Source organism: Rhinatrema bivittatum, chromosome 14 (assembly GCF_901001135.1).
Source record: "Rhinatrema bivittatum chromosome 14, aRhiBiv1.1, whole genome shotgun sequence".
In the NCBI taxonomy this organism is placed as follows: domain Eukaryota; kingdom Metazoa; phylum Chordata; class Amphibia; order Gymnophiona; family Rhinatrematidae; genus Rhinatrema; species Rhinatrema bivittatum.
In genome coordinates, this window is record NC_042628.1 from 3804875 (window position 1) to 3825762 (window position 20888).

General features: G+C 38.1%; 2 protein-coding genes across 2 annotated transcripts in view; both read right to left on the reverse strand.

The window, feature by feature from the left end:
- Positions 1–9920, reverse strand: part of LOC115076197 — a 43384-nt gene extending 33464 nt beyond the window's left edge. The window contains exons 1-21 of the mRNA XM_029577374.1: positions 9810–9920; positions 9455–9601; positions 8928–9136; positions 8443–8546; positions 7978–8090; positions 7623–7769; positions 7096–7304; positions 6611–6714; positions 6146–6258; positions 5791–5937; positions 5264–5472; positions 4779–4882; positions 4314–4426; positions 3959–4105; positions 3432–3640; positions 2946–3049; positions 2481–2593; positions 2126–2272; positions 1599–1807; positions 1098–1201; positions 655–752 (exon numbers count right to left, since the gene is read on the reverse strand). Of these exons, the coding sequence (XP_029433234.1) occupies positions 655–752; positions 1098–1201; positions 1599–1807; positions 2126–2272; positions 2481–2593; positions 2946–3049; positions 3432–3640; positions 3959–4105; positions 4314–4426; positions 4779–4882; positions 5264–5472; positions 5791–5937; positions 6146–6258; positions 6611–6714; positions 7096–7304; positions 7623–7769; positions 7978–8090; positions 8443–8546; positions 8928–9136; positions 9455–9601; positions 9810–9863 (2904 nt within the window). The 5' untranslated portion in view covers positions 9864–9920. The remainder of the gene's footprint in view (positions 1–654; positions 753–1097; positions 1202–1598; positions 1808–2125; positions 2273–2480; positions 2594–2945; positions 3050–3431; positions 3641–3958; positions 4106–4313; positions 4427–4778; positions 4883–5263; positions 5473–5790; positions 5938–6145; positions 6259–6610; positions 6715–7095; positions 7305–7622; positions 7770–7977; positions 8091–8442; positions 8547–8927; positions 9137–9454; positions 9602–9809) is intronic.
- A 157-nt stretch (positions 9921–10077) lies between these two features.
- Positions 10078–20881, reverse strand: LOC115076083. Its single transcript, XM_029577200.1, has 22 exons — positions 20858–20881; positions 20373–20476; positions 19908–20020; positions 19553–19699; positions 19026–19234; positions 18541–18644; positions 17140–17252; positions 16785–16931; positions 16258–16466; positions 15773–15876; positions 15308–15420; positions 14953–15099; positions 14425–14633; positions 13940–14043; positions 13475–13587; positions 13120–13266; positions 12593–12801; positions 12108–12211; positions 11643–11755; positions 11287–11433; positions 10760–10968; positions 10078–10378 (listed from the first exon to the last, which is right to left on the reverse strand). The coding sequence occupies exons 2-22, from the start codon at positions 20458–20460 to the stop codon at positions 10078–10080; spliced, it is 3150 nt and encodes a 1049-aa protein (XP_029433060.1). The 5' UTR covers positions 20461–20476; positions 20858–20881.
- Positions 20882–20888: the final 7 nt, after the last annotated feature.

The following is a 20888-nucleotide window of genomic DNA, read 5'->3' on the forward strand; positions in this document are numbered from 1 at the left end:
TCACAACTGACAGATCAACAAGAACACCCCAGTAGATTTGAACTATTTAAACATTTAAATCTACAGTCTCGTTTGTGGAAGGTATGTGGGACATTGATTGATATTTTGAAAATAATCAGTAAATTTTATTTCAACAGCCAGTCTCTGTCCAGCCTCTCTGCCCCTAAGGAGAATACAATAACAGAGCAATGCACACACTTAAGGAAAAACTCTCTATCACCAGGGCAAAGAAGGATTTCAATCCGCGACAAAGCAAAATCTCCCTCCCTGAGATGTCCAGACAGAAGGGGTAGGATGGAGATAGCAGTCCTAACTAAAACATACTTTTATCGCCCTAGGGAAAAATTCCAAACATCTCGGCAAAGGGTTACACGACTTCCTTCCATCTGTTTCTATAAAGTTCCTGTTTATTATGACAATTGACCCACATGTGCCAAAAGAGTAGAAAAGCTCTACCCCATCCATAACACCCTCTTAACATATTTAGTTTAAAATAATTGCAACAAATATTATCTATGATTAGCCTGCCTTTTGTTTTCTGGAGCAGGCTTGGAGAGTAATGTACAGAAATGTTCTATCATGTTTGCAAATTGAGTCAAAACTTCATGTTCTGGGGTGCAGCACTTGAGACAGAAACGGAAACTTTCTCCTTACCTTGAACAAGTTGAGATCATTCACTGTGGCAAGCTGCATGAATCTGCAAAGATTAAGGTCAACCCATTTTGTATAATTTGAGGTATCGCAAGCAATTCCTGTAAGAGAGAGATATGAAATACAGTATATGTTTTAATTAAAATGATTCTGCGCAAATGGCAACAAATATTCAGAGCATTGTAGACACTCCCATTGCAGAAAGGTTACTAAAGAGCTGAAATGTACAACCATCATGATGTGGTTTGTTCATGTAAATAAAGGTTGCTGTTGGAAGACTAACCCGTCAAATAGGAGGAGTAAAGTCAAGCATGCATTTTTTAGCCACACCTGGTTGGGATTGTATTCTTCTTGAGAAAATACACCCTTGACCTGACAGTGGAAATACAGCAGAGGGGAAGTGTGAAGGTATGCCTCCATATTAGTCAGCAATCTTTGGGACTGACCTGTGCCAGAAGCCTGTTGAAGCAGGTAATTCCTGATGTAAAGCTGATAGATGTCAGTAGTCTTGTTGGCAAGAAGATCGTAAGCCATGCAAAATGTGTTGACTCTGTAGAAAGAATGAGAGCTGATTGGAGGAAAGTATTTAATTGAATGTTCAATGATGCCTTCTTTTGCATTGCCCTTCCTGATGGTTTAGAAATAAATGTACGAAAGCCGTCAACCAAAGGGATTTAAAATTGTAATCACATCCTCAGTTAAACTATTAGAATTTGTTCGATGTCACAATGTAATGGAGAGGTTTGTAGCATCAACATTTTTCCCGTAGACACAAAAGCGGAGAATCTAGTCAGTATGCATGGTGTAAACTAAGATTATGGCCTTATTTTAAGAAATCAGGGGCCATCCTGTCTCCTTTCAAGCAGTTTAGGCATTTAAAGGATTTAATCGAGACCTAAAACTTCCTATGCCTTATGAAGATGAGAAATTCCATTGAAATTACTCACATTCCCTGGTAGCAAGAGCAGCTAATGTTAGTAGGCAGTTGTTGTATATGATTTTCCTGAATATAGGGAAGCAAAGGAAGCAAGTCCTTCCCGAATAATGATTGACAATTGTCCGAAGTTAAAGATGAGAAGTTGGAACTGATTGCCTCGAAAACAGCATTGAACATCGCTTCTTTTATAGTAGTTGCTTGTGTGTCCGTCAAATTGGCCTAAGAGGAAAGATAAGGAAAGTCTCTCAAGTAAAAGACCTTGGTATTTAGCATTTAGTCCATGGTTCTTATGCCTTCTGCAGAGACGGGAGAGAAATTGAAATAACATAATCTATTCAAATTAGTGTAGAAGATCTTCTCAAAAGTAAGCTTGGTTTCTAATTTTCTATAGAGATTCATTAAAAGAATTAATTGATTACACGAAACCATTTTCAACTCCCAAAGTAATGAAGTGCTGTTTGTATTGTTAAAATTCACACTGGGAGCAAACTCGTATGCGACAATGATCCAATCCAAGCACTCTCATCTTTAATTTACCTTTATAGCAGCAGCTGTGAAAGCTTCCAAATAAAGGCTGATATTTTCTTTATCAAGATGGTGAAGGATTTCCTGTAACATGCTGGAATTAGAGATGACTTGCGGGTTGGTCAAGAGTACCGCTGTTTCCTCTGCAGTCATGTTCTCCTAAAAGTTTAGAGAAGAGAGAAAGGGAATTTATTACCTCCTTTCATCAGAATACATTTTTCCCCTCTCTTAGAAAGAAACCAGAGAATGAGTAGCCTGCCTTTGGTTTTCAGAATTAGGCTTGCAGAGTAATGTACAGAGATGTTCTATAATGTTTGTAGGTTGAGTCAAAACTTCATGTTCTAGGAAACAAAAACCTCTTCCTTACCTTGCTTAGGTTCTTGTTGAACATGACGAGATCATTTACTGTGGCAAGCTGCATGAATCTGCAAAGATTAACGTCAACCCATGTTGTATAATTTGAGGTATCGCAAGCAATTCCTGTAAGAGAGAGATATGAAATACAGTATATGTTTTAATTAAAATGATTCTGCGCAAATGGCAAGAAATATTCAGAGCATTGTAGCTACTCCCATTGCAGAAAGGTTACTGAAGAGCTGAAATGTACAACCTTACTTCATTGGGATGTGGTTTGTTCATGTAAATAAAAGTTGCTGTTGGAAGACTAACCCGTCAAATAGGAGGAGTAAAGTCAAGCATGCATTTTTTAGCCACACCTGGTTGGGATTGTATTCTTCTTGAGAAAATACACCCTTGTACTGACAGTGGAAATACAACAGAGGGGAAGTGTGAAGGTATGCCTCCATATTAGTCAGCAATCTTTGGGACTGACCTGTGCCAGAAGCCTGTTGAAGCAGGTAATTCCTGATGTAAAGCTGATAGATGTCAGTAGTCTTGTTGGCAAGAAGATCGTAAGCCATGCAAAATGTGTTGACTCTGTAGAAAGAATGAGAGCTGATTGGAGGAAAGTACTTATTTGAATGTTCAATGATGCCTTCTTTTGCATTGCCCTTCCTGATGGTTTAGAAATAAATGTATGAAAGCCATCAACCAAAGGGATTTAAAATTGTAAGCACATCCTCAGTTAAACTATTAGAATTTGTTCAATGTCACAATGTAATGGAGACGGTTCATAGCATCAACATTTTTCCCATAATCCAGTCAGTATGCATGGTGTAAACTACGATTATGGCATCATTTTAAGAAATCAGGGGCCATCCTGTCTCCTTTCAAGCAGTTTAGGCATTTAAAGGATTTAATCGAGACCTAAAACTTCCTATGCCTTATGAAGATGAGAAATTCCATTGAAATTACTCACATTCCCTGGTAGCAAGAGCAGCTAATGTTAGTAGGCAGTTGTTGTATATGATTTTCCTGAATATAGGGAAGCAAAGGAAGCAAGTCCTTCCCGAATAATGATTGACAATTGTCCGAAGTTAAAGATGAGAAGTTGGAACTGATTGCCTCGAAAACAGCATTGAACATCGCTTCTTTTACAGTAGTTGCTTGTGTGTCCGTCAAATTGGCCTAAGAGGAAAGATAAGGAAAGTCTCTCAAGTAAAAGACCTTGGTATTTAGCATTTAGTCCATGGTTCTTATGCCTTCTGCAGAGACGGGAGAGAAATTGAAATAACATAATCTATTCAAATTAGTGTAGAAGATCTTCTCAAAAGAAAGCTTGGTTTCTAATTTTCTATAGAGATTCATTAAAAGAATTAATTGATTACACGAAACCATTTTCAACTCCCAAAGTAATGAAGTGCTGTTTGTATTGTTAAAATTCACACTGGGAGCAAACTCGTATGCGACAATGATCCAATCGAAGCACTCTCATCTTTAATTTACCTTTATAGCAGCAGCTGTGAAAGCTTCCAAATAAAGGCTGATATTTTCTTTATCAAGATGGTGAAGGATTTCCTGTAACATGCTGGAATTAGAGATGACTTGCGGGTTGGTCAAGAGTACCGCTGTTTCCTCTGCAGTCATGTTCTCCTAAAGGTTTAGAGAAGAGAGAAAGGGAATTTATTACCTCCTTTCATCAGAATACATTTTTCCCCTCTCTTAGAAAGAAACCAGAGAATGAGTAGCCTGCCTTTGGTTTTCAGAATTAGGCTTGCAGAGTAATGTACAGAGATGTTCTATAATGTTTGTAGGTTGAGTCAAAACTTCATGTTCTAGGAAACAAAAACCTCTTCCTTACCTTGCTTAGGTTCTTGTTGAACATGACGAGATCATTTACTGTGGCAAGCTGCATGAATCTGCAAAGATTAACGTCAACCCATGTTGTATAATTTGAGGTATCGCAAGCAATTCCTGTAAGAGAGAGATATGAAATACAGTATATGTTTTAATTAAAATGATTCTGCGCAAATGGCAAGAAATATTCAGAGCATTGTAGCTACTCCCATTGCAGAAAGGTTACTGAAGAGCTGAAATGTACAACCTTACTTCATTGGGATGTAGTTTGTTCATGTAAATAAAGGTTGCTGTTGGAAGACTAACCCGTCAAATAGGAGGAGTAAAGTCAAGCATGCATTTTTTAGCCACACCTGGTTGGGATTGTATTCTTTTTGAGAAAATACACCCTTGTACTGACAGTGGAAATACAACAGAGGGGAAGTGTGAAGGTATGCCTCCATATTAGTCAGCAATCTTTGGGACTGACCTGTGCCAGAAGCCTGTTGAAGCAGGTAATTCCTGATGTAAAGCTGATAGATGTCAGTAGTCTTGTTGGCAAGAACATCGTAAGCCATGCAAAATGTGTTGACTCTGTAGAAAGAATGAGAGCTGATTGGAGGAAAGTACATAATTGAATGTTCAATGATGCCTTCTTTTGCATTGCCCTTCCTGATGGTTTAGAAATAAATGTATGAAAGCCATCAACCAAAGGGATTTAAAATTGTAAGCACATCCTCAGTTAAACTATTAGAATTTGTTCGATGTCACAATGTAATGGAGAGGTTCATAGCATCAACATTTTTCCCATAATCCAGTCAGTATGCATGGTGTAAACTACGATTATGGCATCATTTTAAGAAATCAGGGGCCATCCTGTCTCCTTTCAAGCAGTTTAGGCATTTAAAGGATTTAATCGAGACCTAAAACTTCCTATGCCTTATGAAGATGAGAAATTCCATTGAAATTACTCACATTCCCTGGTAGCAAGAGCAGCTAATGTTAGTAGGCAGTTGTTGTATATGATTTTCCTGAATATAGGGAAGCAAAGGAAGCAAGTCCTTCCCGAATAATGATTGACAATTGTCCGAAGTTAAAGATGAGAAGTTGGAACTGATTGCCTCGAAAACAGCATTGAACATCGCTTCTTTTACAGTAGTTGCTTGTGTGTCCGTCAAATTGGCCTAAGAGGAAAGATAAGGAAAGTCTCTCAAGTAAAAGACCTTGGTATTTAGCATTTAGTCCATGGTTCTTATGCCTTCTGCAGACACGGGAGAGAAATTGAAATAACATAATCTATTCAAATTAGTGTAGAAGATCTTCTCAAAAGAAAGCTTGGTTTCTAATTTTCTATAGAGATTCATTAAAAGAATTAATTGATTACACGAAACCATTTTCAACTCCCAAAGTAATGAAGTGCTGTTTGTGTTGTTAAAATTCACACTGGGAGCAAACTCGTATGCGACAATGATCCAATCGAAGCACTCTCATCTTTAATTTACCTTTATAGCAGCAGCTGTGAAAGCTTCCAAATAAAGGCTGATATTTTCTTTATCAAGATGGTGAAGGATTTCCTGTAACATGCTGGAATTAGAGATGACTTGCGGGTTGGTCAAGAGTACCGCTGTTTCCTCTGCAGTCATGTTCTCCTAAAAGTTTAGAGAAGAGAGAGAGAGAATTTATTACCTCCTTTCATCAGAATTCATTTTTCCCCTCTCTTAGAAAGAAGCCAGAGAATGACTAGCCTGCCTTTGGTTTTCAGAATTAGGCTTGCAGAGTAATGTACAGAGATGTTCTATAATGTTTGTAGGTTGAGTCAAAACTTCATGTTCTAGGAAACAAAAACCTCTTCCTTACCTTGCTTAGGTTCTTGTTGAACATGACGAGATCATTTACTGTGGCAAGCTGCATGAATCTGCAAAGATTAACGTCAACCCATGTTGTATAATTTGAGGTATCGCAAGCAATTCCTGTAAGAGAGAGATATGAAATACAGTATATGTTTTAATTAAAATGATTCTGCGCAAATGGCAAGAAATATTCAGAGCATTGTAGCTACTCCCATTGCAGAAAGGTTACTGAAGAGCTGAAATGTACAACCTTACTTTATTGGGATGTAGTTTGTTCATGTAAATAAAGGTTGCTGTTGGAAGACTAACCCTTCAAATAGGAGGAGTAAAGTCAAGCATGCATTTTTTAGCCACACCTGGTTGGGATTGTATTCTTCTTGAGAAAATACACCCTTGTACTGACAGTGGAAATACAGCAGAGGGGAAGTGTGAAGGTATGCCTCCATATTAGTCAGCAATTTTTGGGACTGACCTGTGCCAGAAGCCTGTTGAAGCAGGTAATTCCTGATGAAAAGCTGATAGATGTCAGTAGTCTTGTTGGCAAGAAGATCGTAAGCCATGCAAAATGTGTTGACTCTGTAGAAAGAATGAGAGCTGATTGGAGGAAAGTACTTAATTGAATGTTCAATGATGCCTTCTTTTGCATTGCCCTTCCTGATGGTTTAGAAATAAATGTATGAAAGCCATCAACCAAAGGGATTTAAAATTGTAAGCACATCCTCAGTTAAACTATTAGAATTTGTTCGATGTCACAATGTAATGGAGAGGTTCATAGCATCAACATTTTTCCCATAATCCAGTCAGTATGCATGGTGTAAACTACGATTATGGCATCATTTTAAGAAATCAGGGGCCATCCTGTCTCCTTTCAAGCAGTTTAGGCATTTAAAGGATTTAATCGAGACCTAAAACTTCCTATGCCTTATGAAGATGAGAAATTCCATTGAAATTACTCACATTCCCTGGTAGCAAGAGCAGCTAATGTTAGTAGGCAGTTGTTGTATATGATTTTCCTGAATATAGGGAAGCAAAGGAAGCAAGTCCTTCCCGAATAATGATTGACAATTGTCCGAAGTTAAAGATGAGAAGTTGGAACTGATTGCCTCGAAAACAGCATTGAACATCGCTTCTTTTACAGTAGTTGCTTGTGTGTCCGTCAAATTGGCCTAAGAGGAAAGATAAGGAAAGTCTCTCAAGTAAAAGACCTTGGTATTTAGCATTTAGTCCATGGTTCTTATGCCTTCTGCAGACCCGGGAGAGAAATTGAAATAACATAATCTATTCAAATTAGTGTAGAAGATCTTCTCAAAAGAAAGCTTGGTTTCTAATTTTCTATAGAGATTCATTAAAAGAATTAATTGATTACACGAAACCATTTTCAACTCCCAAAGTAATGAAGTGCTGTTTGTGTTGTTAAAATTCACACTGGGAGCAAACTCGTATGCGACAATGATCCAATCCAAGCACTCTCATCTTTAATTTACCTTTATAGCAGCAGCTGTGAAAGCTTCCAAATAAAGGCTGATATTTTCTTTATCAAGATGGTGAAGGATTTCCTGTAACATGCTGGAATTAGAGATGACTTGCGGGTTGGTCAAGAGTACCGCTGTTTCCTCTGCAGTCATGTTCTCCTAAAAGTTTAGAGAAGAGAGAGAGAGAATTTATTACCTCCTTTCATCAGAATACATTTTTCCCCTCTCTTAGAAAGAAGCCAGAGAATGACTAGCCTGCCTTTGGTTTTCAGAATTAGGCTTGCAGAGTAATGTACAGAGATGTTCTATAATGTTTGTAGGTTGAGTCAAAACTTCATGTTCTAGGAAACAAAAACCTCTTCCTTACCTTGCTTAGGTTCTTGTTGAACATGACGAGATCATTTACTGTGGCAAGCTGCATGAATCTGCAAAGATTAACGTCAACCCATGTTGTATAATTTGAGGTATCGCAAGCAATTCCTGTAAGAGAGAGATATGAAATACAGTATATGTTTTAATTAAAATGATTCTGCGCAAATATCAAGAAATATTCAGAGCATTGTAGCTACTCCCATTGCAGAAAGGTTACTGAAGAGCTGAAATGTACAACCTTACTTTATTGGGATGTAGTTTGTTCATGTAAATAAAGGTTGCTGTTGGAAGACTAACCCGTCAAATAGGAGGAGTAAAGTCAAGCATGCATTTTTTAGCCACACCTGGTTGGGATTGTATTCTTCTTGAGAAAATACACCCTTGTACTGACAGTGGAAATACAGCAGAGGGGAAGTGTGAAGGTATGCCTCCATATTAGTCAGCAATTTTTGGGACTGACCTGTGCCAGAAGCCTGTTGAAGCAGGTAATTCCTGATGAAAAGCTGATAGATGTCAGTAGTCTTGTTGGCAAGAAGATCGTAAGCCATGCAAAATGTGTTGACTCTGTAGAAAGAATGAGAGCTGATTGGAGAAAAGTACATAATTGAATGTTCAATGATGCCTTCTTTTGCATTGCCCTTCCTGATGGTTTAGAAATAAATGTATGAAAGCCATCAACCAAAGGGATTTAAAATTGTAAGCACATCCTCAGTTAAACTATTAGAATTTGTTCGATGTCACAATGTAATGGAGAGGTTCATAGCATCAACATTTTTCCCATAATCCAGTCAGTATGCATGGTGTAAACTACGATTATGGCATCATTTTAAGAAATCAGGGGCCATCCTGTCTCCTTTCAAGCAGTTTAGGCATTTAAAGGATTTAATCGAGACCTAAAACTTCCTATGCCTTATGAAGATGAGAAATTCCATTGAAATTACTCACATTCCCTGGTAGCAAGAGCAGCTAATGTTAGTAGGCAGTTGTTGTATATGATTTTCCTGAATATAGGGAAGCAAAGGAAGCAAGTCCTTCCCGAATAATGATTGACAATTGTCCGAAGTTAAAGATGAGAAGTTGGAACTGATTGCCTCGAAAACAGCATTGAACATCGCTTCTTTTACAGTAGTTGCTTGTGTGTCCGTCAAATTGGCCTAAGAGGAAAGATAAGGAAAGTCTCTCAAGTAAAAGACCTTGGTATTTAGCATTTAGTCCATGGTTCTTATGCCTTCTGCAGACACAGGAGAGAAATTGAAATAACATAATCTATTCAAATTAGTGTAGAAGATCTTCTCAAAAGAAAGCTTGGTTTCTAATTTTCTATAGAGATTCATTAAAAGAATTAATTGATTACATGAAACCATTTTCAACTCCCAAAGTAATGAAGTGCTGTTTGTGTTGTTAAAATTCACACTGGGAGCAAACTCTTATGCGACAATGATCCAATCGAAGCACTCTCATCTTTAATTTACCTTTATAGCAGCAGCTGTGAAAGCTTCCAAATAAAGGCTGATATTTTCTTTATCAAGATGGTGAAGGATTTCCTGTAACATGCTGGAATTAGAGATGACTTGCGGGTTGGTCAAGAGTACCGCTGTTTCCTCTGCAGTCATGTTCTCCTAAAAGTTTAGAGAAGAGAGAAAGGGAATTTATTACCTCCTTTCATCAGAATACATTTTTCCCCTCTCTTAGAAAGAAACCAGAGAATGACTAGTCTGCCTTTGGTTTTCAGAATTAGGCTTGCAGAGTAATGTACAGAGATGTTCTATAATGTTTGTAGGTTGAGTCAAAACTTCATGTTCTAGGAAACAAAAACCTCTTCCTTACCTTGCTTAGGTTCTTGTTGAACATGACGAGATCATTTACTGTGGCAAGCTGCATGAATCTGCAAAGATTAACGTCAACCCATGTTGTATAATTTGAGGTATCGCAAGCAATTCCTGTAAGAGAGAGATATGAAATACAGTATATGTTTTAATTAAAATGATTCTGCGCAAATGGCAAGAAATATTCAGAGCATTGTAGCTACTCCCATTGCAGAAAGGTTACTGAAGAGCTGAAATGTACAACCTTACTTCATTGGGATGTAGTTTGTTCATGTAAATAAAGGTTGCTGTTGGAAGACTAACCCGTCAAATAGGAGGAGTAAAGTCAAGCATGCATTTTTTAGCCACACCTGGTTGGGATTGTATTCTTCTTGAGAAAATACACCCTTGTACTGACAGTGGAAATACAGCAGAGGGGAAGTGTGAAGGTATGCCTCCATATTAGTCAGCAATCTTTGGGACTGACCGGTGCCAGAAGCCTGTTGAAGCAGGTAATTCCTGATGTAAAGCTGATAGATGTCAGTAGTCTTGTTGGCAAGAAGATCGTAAGCCATGCAAAATGTGTTGACTCTGTAGAAAGAATGAGAGCTGATTGGAGGAAAGTACTTAATTGAATGTTCAATGATGCCTTCTTTTGCATTGCCCTTCCTGATGGTTTAGAAATAAATGTATGAAAGCCATCAACCAAAGGGATTTAAAATTGTAAGCACATCCTCAGTTAAACTATTAGAATTTGTTCGATGTCACAATGTAATGGAGAGTTTCATAGCATCAACATTTTTCCCATAATCCAGTCAGTATGCATGGTGTAAACTACGATTATGGCATCATTTTAAGAAATTAGGGGCCATCCTGTCTCCTTTCAAGCAGTTTAGGCATTTAAAGGATTTAATCGAGACCTAAAACTTCCTATGCCTTATGAAGATGAAAAATTCCATTGAAATTACTCACATTCCCTGGTAGCAAGAGCAGCTAATGTTAGTAGGCAGTTGTTGTATATGATTTTCCTGAATATAGGGAAGCAAAGGAAGCAAGTCCTTCCCGAATAATGATTGACAATTGTCCGAAGTTAAAGATGAGAAGTTGGAACTGATTGCCTCGAAAACAGCATTGAACATCGCTTCTTTTACAGTAGTTGCTTGTGTGTCCGTCAAATTGGCCTAAGAGGAAAGATAAGGAAAGTCTCTCAAGTAAAAGACCTTGGTATTTAGCATTTAGTCCATGGTTCTTATGCCTTCTGCAGACACGGGAGAGAAATTGAAATAACATAATCTATTCAAATTAGTGTAGAAGATCTTCTCAAAAGAAAGCTTGGTTTCTAATTTTCTATAGAGATTCATTAAAAGAATTAATTGATTACACGAAACCATTTTCAACTCCCAAAGTAATGAAGTGCTGTTTGTGTTGTTAAAATTCACACTGGGAGCAAACTCGTATGCGACAATGATCCAATCGAAGCACTCTCATCTTTAATTTACCTTTATAGCAGCAGCTGTGAAAGCTTCCAAATAAAGGCTGATATTTTCTTTATCAAGATGGTGAAGGATTTCCTGTAACATGCTGGAATTAGAGATGACTTGCGGGTTGGTCAAGAGTACCGCTGTTTCCTCTGCAGTCATGTTCTCCTAAAAGTTTAGAGAAGAGAGAAAGGGAATTTATTACCTCCTTTCATCAGAATACATTTTTCCCCTCTCTTAGAAAGAAACCAGAGAATGACTAGTCCTGCCTTTGGTTTTCAGAATTAGGCTTGCAGAGTAATGTACAGAGATGTTCTATAATGTTTGTAGGTTGAGTCAAAACTTCATGTTCTAGGAAACAAAAACCTCTTCCTTACCTTGCTTAGGTTCTTGTTGAACATGACGAGATCATTTACTGTGGCAAGCTGCATGAATCTGCAAAGATTAACGTCAACCCATGTTGTATAATTTGAGGTATCGCAAGCAATTCCTGTAAGAGAGAGATATGAAATACAGTATATGTTTTAATTAAAATGATTCTGCGCAAATGGCAAGAAATATTCAGAGCATTGTAGCTACTCCCATTTCAGAAAGGTTACTGAAGAGCTGAAATGTACAACCTTACTTCATTGGGATGTGGTTTGTTCATGTAAATAAAGGTTGCTGTTGGAAGACTAACCCGTCAAATAGGAGGAGTAAAGTCAAGCATGCATTTTTTAGCCACACCTGGTTGGGATTGTATTCTTCTTGAGAAAATACACCCTTGTACTGACAGTGGAAATACAGCAGAGGGGAAGTGTGAAGGTATGCCTCCATATTAGTCAGCAATCTTTGGGACTGACCTGTGCCAGAAGCCTGTTGAAGCAGGTAATTCCTGATGTAAAGCTGATAGATGTCAGTAGTCTTGTTGGCAAGAAGATCGTAAGCCATGCAAAATGTGTTGACTCTGTAGAAAGAATGAGAGCTGATTGGAGGAAAGTACTTAATTGAATGTTCAATGATGCCTTCTTTTGCATTGCCCTTCCTGATGGTTTAGAAATAAATGTATGAAAGCCATCAACCAAAGGGATTTAAAATTGTAAGCACATCCTCAGTTAAACTATTAGAATTTGTTCGATGTCACAATGTAATGGAGAGGTTCATAGCATCAACATTTTTCCCATAATCCAGTCAGTATGCATGGTGTAAACTACGATTATGGCATCATTTTAAGAAATCAGGGGCCATCCTGTCTCCTTTCAAGCAGTTTAGGCATTTAAAGGATTTAATCGAGACCTAAAACTTCCTATGCCTTATGAAGATGAGAAATTCCATTGAAATTACTCACATTCCCTGGTAGCAAGAGCAGCTAATGTTAGTAGGCAGTTGTTGTATATGATTTTCCTGAATATAGGGAAGCAAAGGAAGCAAGTCCTTCCCGAATAATGATTGACAATTGTCCGAAGTTAAAGATGAGAAGTTGGAACTGATTGCCTCGAAAACAGCATTGAACATCGCTTCTTTTACAGTAGTTGCTTGTGTGTCCGTCAAATTGGCCTAAGAGGAAAGATAAGGAAAGTCTCTCAAGTAAAAGACCTTGGTATTTAGCATTTAGTCCATGGTTCTTATGCCTTCTGCAGACACGGGAGAGAAATTGAAATAACATAATCTATTCAAATTAGTGTAGAAGATCTTCTCAAAAGAAAGCTTGGTTTCTAATTTTCTATAGAGATTCATTAAAAGAATTAATTGATTACACGAAACCATTTTCAACTCCCAAAGTAATGAAGTGCTGTTTGTATTGTTAAAATTCACACTGGGAGCAAACTCGTATGCGACAATGATCCAATCGAAGCACTCTCATCTTTAATTTACCTTTATAGCAGCAGCTGTGAAAGCTTCCAAATAAAGGCTGATATTTTCTTTATCAAGATGGTGAAGGATTTCCTGTAACATGCTGGAATTAGAGATGACTTGCGGGTTGGTCAAGAGTACCGCTGTTTCCTCTGCAGTCATGTTCTCCTAAAAGTTTAGAGAAGAGAGAAAGGGAATTTATTACCTCCTTTCATCAGAATACATTTTTCCCCTCTCTTAGAAAGAAACCAGAGAATGACTAGTCTGCCTTTGGTTTTCAGAATTAGGCTTGCAGAGTAATGTACAGAGATGTTCTATAATGTTTGTAGGTTGAGTCAAAACTTCATGTTCTAGGAAACAAAAACCTCTTCCTTACCTTGCTTAGGTTCTTGTTGAACATGACGAGATCATTTACTGTGGCAAGCTGCATGAATCTGCAAAGATTAACGTCAACCCATGTTGTATAATTTGAGGTATCGCAAGCAATTCCTGTAAGAGAGAGATATGAAATACAGTATATGTTTTAATTAAAATGATTCTGCGCAAATGGCAAGAAATATTCAGAGCATTGTAGCTACTCCCATTGCAGAAAGGTTACTGAAGAGCTGAAATGTACAACCTTACTTCATTGGGATGTGGTTTGTTCATGTAAATAAAAGTTGCTGTTGGAAGACTAACCCGTCAAATAGGAATAGTAAAGTCAAGCATGCATTTTTTAGCCACACCTGGTTGGGATTGTATTCTTCTTGAGAAAATACACACTTGTACTGACAGTGGAAATACAGCAGAGGGGAAGTGTGAAGGTATGCCTCCATATTAGTCAGCAATCTTTGGGACTGACCTGTGCCAGAAGCCTGTTGAAGCAGGTAATTCCTGATGTAAAGCTGATAGATGTCAGTAGTCTTGTTGGCAAGAAGATCGTAAGCCATGCAAAATGTGTTGACTCTGTAGAAAGAATGAGAGCTGATTGGAGGAAAGTACATAATTGAATGTTCAATGATGCCTTCTTTTGCATTGCCCTTCCTGATGGTTTAGAAATAAATGTATGAAAGCCATCAACCAAAGGGATTTAAAATTGTAAGCACATCCTCAGTTAAACTATTAGAATTTGTTCGATGTCACAATGTAATGGAGAGGTTCATAGCATCAACATTTTTCCCATAATCCAGTCAGTATGCATGGTGTAAACTACGATTATGGCATCATTTTAAGAAATCAGGGGCCATCCTGTCTCCTTTCAAGCAGTTTAGGCATTTAAAGGATTTAATCGAGACCTAAAACTTCCTATGCCTTATGAAGATGAGAAATTCCATTGAAATTACTCACATTCCCTGGTAGCAAGAGCAGCTAATGTTAGTAGGCAGTTGTTGTATATGATTTTCCTGAATATAGGGAAGCAAAGGAAGCAAGTCCTTCCCGAATAATGATTGACAATTGTCCGAAGTTAAAGATGAGAAGTTGGAACTGATTGCCTCGAAAACAGCATTGAACATCGCTTCTTTTACAGTAGTTGCTTGTGTGTCCGTCAAATTGGCCTAAGAGGAAAGATAAGGAAAGTCTCTCAAGTAAAAGACCTTGGTATTTAGCATTTAGTCCATGGTTCTTATGCCTTCTGCAGACCCGGGAGAGAAATTGAAATAACATAATCTATTCAAATTAGTGTAGAAGATCTTCTCAAAAGAAAGCTTGGTTTCTAATTTTCTATAGAGATTCATTAAAAGAATTAATTGATTACACGAAACCATTTTCAACTCCCAAAGTAATGAAGTGCTGTTTGTGTTGTTAAAATTCACACTGGGAGCAAACTCGTATGCGACAATGATCCAATCCGAAGCACTCTCATCTTTAATTTACCTTTATAGCAGCAGCTGTGAAAGCTTCCAAATAAAGGCTGATATTTTCTTTATCAAGATGGTGAAGGATTTCCTGTAACATGCTGGAATTAGAGATGACTTGCGGGTTGGTCAAGAGTACCGCTGTTTCCTCTGCAGTCATGTTCTCCTAAAAGTTTAGAGAAGAGAGAGAGAGAATTTATTACCTCCTTTCATCAGAATACATTTTTCCCCTCTCTTAGAAAGAAACCAGAGAATGACTAGCCTGCCTTTGGTTTTCAGAATTAGGCTTGCAGAGTAATGTACAGAGATGTTCTATAATGTTTGTAGGTTGAGTCAAAACTTCATGTTCTAGGAAACAAAAACCTCTTCCTTACCTTGCTTAGGTTCTTGTTGAACATGACGAGATCATTTACTGTGGCAAGCTGCATGAATCTGCAAAGATTAACGTCAACCCATGTTGTATAATTTGAGGTATCGCAAGCAATTCCTGTAAGAGAGAGATATGAAATACAGTATATGTTTTAATTAAAATGATTCTGCGCAAATGGCAAGAAATATTCAGAGCATTGTAGCTACTCCCATTGCAGAAAGGTTAATGAAGAGTTGAAATGTACAACCTTACTTCATTGGGATGTGGTTTGTTCATGTAAATAAAGGTTGCTGTTGGAAGACTAACCCGTCAAATAGGAGGAGTAAAGTCAAGCATGCATTTTTTAGCCACACCTGGTTGGGATTGTATTCTTCTTGAGAAAATACACCCTTGTACTGACAGTGGAAATACAGCAGAGGGGAAGTGTGAAGGTATGCCTCCATATTAGTCAGCAATCTTTGGGACTGACCTGTGCCAGAAGCCTGTTGAAGCAGGTAATTCCTGATGTAAAGCTGATAGATGTCAGTAGTCTTGTTGGCAAGAAGATCGTAAGCCATGCAAAATGTGTTGACTCTGTAGAAAGAATGAGAGCTGATTGGAGGAAAGTACTTAATTGAATGTTCAATGATGCCTTCTTTTGCATTGCCCTTCCTGATGGTTTAGAAATAAATGTATGAAAGCCATCAACCAAAGGGATTTAAAATTGTAAGCACATCCTCAGTTAAACTATTAGAATTTGTTCGATGTCACAATGTAATGGAGAGGTTCATAGCATCAACATTTTTCCCATAATCCAGTCAGTATGCATGGTGTAAACTACGATTATGGCATCATTTTAAGAAATCAGGGGCCATCCTGTCTCCTTTCAAGCAGTTTAGGCATTTAAAGGATTTAATCGAGACCTAAAACTTCCTATGCCTTATGAAGATGAGAAATTCCATTGAAATTACTCACATTCCCTGGTAGCAAGAGCAGCTAATGTTAGTAGGCAGTTGTTGTATATGATTTTCCTGAATATAGGGAAGCAAAGGAAGCAAGTCCTTCCCGAATAATGATTGACAATTGTCCGAAGTTAAAGATGAGAAGTTGGAAATGATTGCCTCGAAAACAGCATTGAACATCGCTTCTTTTACAGTAGTTGCTTGTGTGTCCGTCAAATTGGCCTAAGAGGAAAGATAAGGAAAGTCTCTCAAGTAAAAGACCTTGGTATTTAGCATTTAGTCCATGGTTCTTATGCCTTCTGCAGAGACGGGAGAGAAATTGAAATAACATAATCTATTCAAATTAGTGTAGAAGATCTTCTCAAAAGAAAGCTTGGTTTCTAATTTTCTATAGAGATTCATTAAAAGAATTAATTGATTACATGAAACCATTTTCAACTCCCAAAGTAATGAAGTGCTGTTTGTATTGTTAAAATTCACACTGGGAGCAAACTCGTATGCGACAATGATCCAATCGAAGCACTCTCATCTTTAATTTACCTTTATAGCAGCAGCTGTGAAAGCTTCCAAATAAAGGCTGATATTTTCTTTATCAAGATGGTGAAGGATTTCCTGTAACATGCTGGAATTAGAGATGACTTGCGGGTTGGTCAAGAGTACCGCTGTTTCCTCTGCAGTCATGTTCTCCTAAAAGTTTAGAGAAGAGAGAAAGGGAATTTATTACCTCCTTTCATCAGAATACATTTTTCCCCTCTCTTAGAAAGAAACCAGAGAATGACTAGCCTGCCTTTGGTTTTCAGAATTAGGCTTGCAGAGTAATGTACAGAGATGTTCTATAATGTTTGTAGGTTGAGTCAAAACTTCATGTTCTAGGAAACAAAAACCTCTTCCTTACCTTGCTTAGGTTCTTGTTGAACATGACGAGATCATTTACTGTGGCAAGCTGCATGAATCTGCAAAGATTAACGTCAACCCATGTTGTATAATTTGAGGTATCGCAAGCAATTCCTGTAAGAGAGAGATATGAAATACAGTATATGTTTTAATTAAAATGATTCTGCGCAAATGGCAAGAAATATTCAGAGCATTGTAGCTACTCCCATTGCAGAAAGGTTACTGAAGAGCTGAAATGTACAACCTTACTTCATTTAACCTCAAAAAATTCATTTCGGCCACCATAAAAAGCGGATTCTTCAAACTCCACACCTTGAAGAGAATCAAACCTCTTCTTCATTCCTCTGACTTCCGCACAGTACTGCAAGCTATGATCCTGTCCAAAATTGATTATTGCAACGCTATTCTCCTAGGCTTACCAAAAAGTACTCTACAACCACTACAGTTATTACAAAATGCTGCTGCACGCATCCTTACCAATACTCACCGTCACGAACACATCACTCCCGTCCTCCAATCACTACACTGGCTCCCTGTAACCTCCAGGATAGTATATAAAGTACTCACGCTCATACACAAAGCCATTCATAACCATGACATGCAATGGTTCCCAGAACATCTCCTGCTTCACACTCCGACCAGACCCACAAGAACGCATCACCAGGCCAAACTTCAGACTCCCTCTCCTAAGCTCATGAAACACACCACCTTCAGAGAGCGATCATTCATCTTTACAGGCACTGCCCACTGGAATAAAATGCCTTCCCAACTACGCCAGGAACCTTGCCACAAAAAATTCAAGCACAATCTTAAAACATGGCTGTTCAAACTAGCGTACCCGGACTAACGAATTGACTCCTCCCAAAGATGCGACATGACCCCCCGACTGACTCTTGCCCTTTCTACCTACTCTTCCCCCTCCCACCCACTGTGAATATACTCCCCCTCCCCTCCCTTATTACTTTCCCCTGCTAATTACCCTTATTACATTGATGAACGCCCTTGTGAAAACCAACATGTATATTTGTATATAATTCTCATATCATCTACTCCTGTCCATGTTTACCCCCTCCCTGTTAAAAAAACGTTATTATTGTAAAGCCTGTTGCTCAGTTATGTTACATTGTGAACCGAGGTGATGTTTTGCAAACGTGCCTCGGTATATAAAAAACCCGTAAATAAATAAAATAATAAATGTGGTTTGTTCATGTAAATAAAAGTTGCTGTTGGAAGACTAACCCGTCAAATAGGAGGAGTAAAGTCAAGCATGCATTTTTTAGCCACACCTGGTTGGGATTGTATTCTTCTTGAGAAAATACACCCTTGTACTGACAGTGGAAATACAACAGAGGGGAAGTGTGAAGGTATGCCTCCATATTAGTCAGCAATCTTTGGGACTGACCTGTGCCAGAAGCCTGTTGAAGCAGGTAATTCCTGATGTAAAGCTGATAGATGTCAGTAGTCTTGTTGGCAAGAAGATCGTAAGCCATGCAAAATGTGTTGACTCTGTAGAAAGAATGAGAGCTGATTGGAGGAAAGTACATAATTGAATGTTCAATGATGCCTTCTTTTGCATTGCCCTTCCTGATGGTTTAGAAATAAATGTATGAAAGCCATCAACCAAAGGGATTTAAAATTGTAAGCACATCCTCAGTTAAACTATTAGAATTTGTTCGATGTCACAATGTAATGGAGAGGTTCATAGCATCAACATTTTTCCCATAATCCAGTCAGTATGCATGGTGTAAACTACGATTATGGCATCATTTTAAGAAATCAGGGGCCATCCTGTCTCCTTTCAAGCAGTTTAGGCATTTAAAGAATTTAATCGAGACCTAAAACTTCCTATGCCTTATGAAGATGAGAAATTCCATTGAAATTACTCACATTCCCTGGTAGCAAGAGCAGCTAATGTCAGTAGGCAGTTGTTGTATATGATTTTCCTGAATATAGGGAAGCAAAGGAAGCAAGTCCTTCCCGAATAATGATTGACAATTGTCCGAAGTTAAAGATGAGAAGTTGGAACTGATTGCCTCGAAAACAGCATTGAACATCGCTTCTTTTACAGTAGTTGCTTGTGTGTCCGTCAAATTGGCCTAAGAGGAAAGATAAGGAAAGTCTCTCAAGTAAAAGACCTTGGTATTTAGCATTTAGTCCATGGTTCTTATGCCTTTTGCAGACCCGGGAGAGAAATTGAAATAACATAATCTATTCAAATTAGTGTAGAAGATCTTCTCAAAAGAAAGCTTGGTTTCTAATTTTCTATAGAGATTCATTAAAAGAATTAATTGATTACACGAAACCATTTTCAACTCCCAAAGTAATGAAGTGCTGTTTGTATTGTTAAAATTCACACTGGGAGCAAACTCGTATGCGACAATGATCCAATCGAAGCACTCTCATCTTTAATTTACCTTTATAGCAGCAGCTGTGAAAGCTTCCAAATAAAGGCTGATATTTTCTTTATCAAGATGGTGAAGGATTTCCTGTAACATGCTGGAATTAGAGATGACTTGCGGGTTGGTCAAGAGTACCGCTGTTTCCTCTGCAGTCATGTTCTCCTAAACGTTTAGAGAAGAGAGAGAGACAATTTAATACCTCCTTTCATCAGAATACATTTTTCCCCTCTCTTAGAAAGAAACCAGAGAATGAGTAGTCTGCCTTTGGTTTTCAGAATTAGGCTTGCAGAGTAATGTACAGAGATGTTCTATAATGTTTGTAGGTTGAGTCAAAACTTCATGTTCTAGGAAACAAAAACCTCTTCCTTACCTTGCTTAGGTTCTTGTTGAACATGACGAGATCATTTACTGTGGCAAGCTGCATGAATCTGCAAAGATTAACGTCAACCCATGTTGTATAATTTGAGGTATCGCAAGCAATTCCTGTAAGAGAGAGATATGAAATACAGTATATGTTTTAATTAAAATGATTCTGCGCAAATGGCAAGAAATATTCAGAGTATTGTAGCTACTCCCATTGCAGAAAGGTTACTGAAGAGCTGAAATGTACAACCTTACTTTATTGGGATGTAGTTTGTTCATGTAAATAAAGGTTGCTGTTGGAAGACTAACCCGTCAAATAGGAGGAGTAAAGTCAAGCATGCATTTTTTAGCCACACCTGGTTGGGATTGTATTCTTCTTGAGAAAATACACCCTTGTACTGACAGTGGAAATACAGCAGAGGGGAAGTGTGAAGGTGTGCCTCCATATTAGTCAGCAATCTTTGGGACTGACCTGTGCCAGAAGCCTGTTGAAGCAGGTAATTCCTGATGTAAAGCTGATAGATGTCAGTAGTCTTGTTGGCAAGAAGATCGTAAGCCATGCAAAATGTGTTGACTCTGTAGAAAGAATGAGAGCTGATTGGAGGAAAGTACATAATTGAATGTTCAATGATGCCTTCTTTTGCATTGCCCTTCCTGATGGTTTAGAAATAAATGTATGAAAGCCATCAACCAAAGGGATTTAAAATTGTAAGCACATCCTCAGTTAAACTATTAGAATTTGTTCGATGTCACAATGTAATGGAGAGGTTCATAGCATCAACATTTTTCCCATAATCCAGTCAGTATGCATGGTGTAAACTACGATTATGGCATCATTTTAAGAAATCAGGGGCCATCCTGTCTCCTTTCAAGCAGTTTAGGCATTTAAAGGATTTAATCGAGACCTAAAACTTCCTATGCCTTATGAAGATGAGAAATTCCATTGAAATTACTCACATTCCCTGGTAGCAAGAGCAGCTAATGTTAG

Excerpts from the sequence above, each read along its gene's own strand:
- LOC115076083 (XM_029577200.1), bottom strand. The coding sequence starts at position 20,460 with ATGGCTTACGATCTTCTTGCCAACAAGACTACTGACATCTATCAGCTT. Across the intron at positions 18,645-19,025 it reads TGCTCTTGCTACCAGGGAAT|AGTCAACACATTTTGCATGG; the intron begins GTGAGTAATTTC and ends TTCTTTCTACAG. Across the intron at positions 11,756-12,107 it reads TCAACAGGCTTCTGGCACAG|GAATTGCTTGCGATACCTCA; the intron begins GTCAGTCCCAAA and ends TCTCTCTTACAG.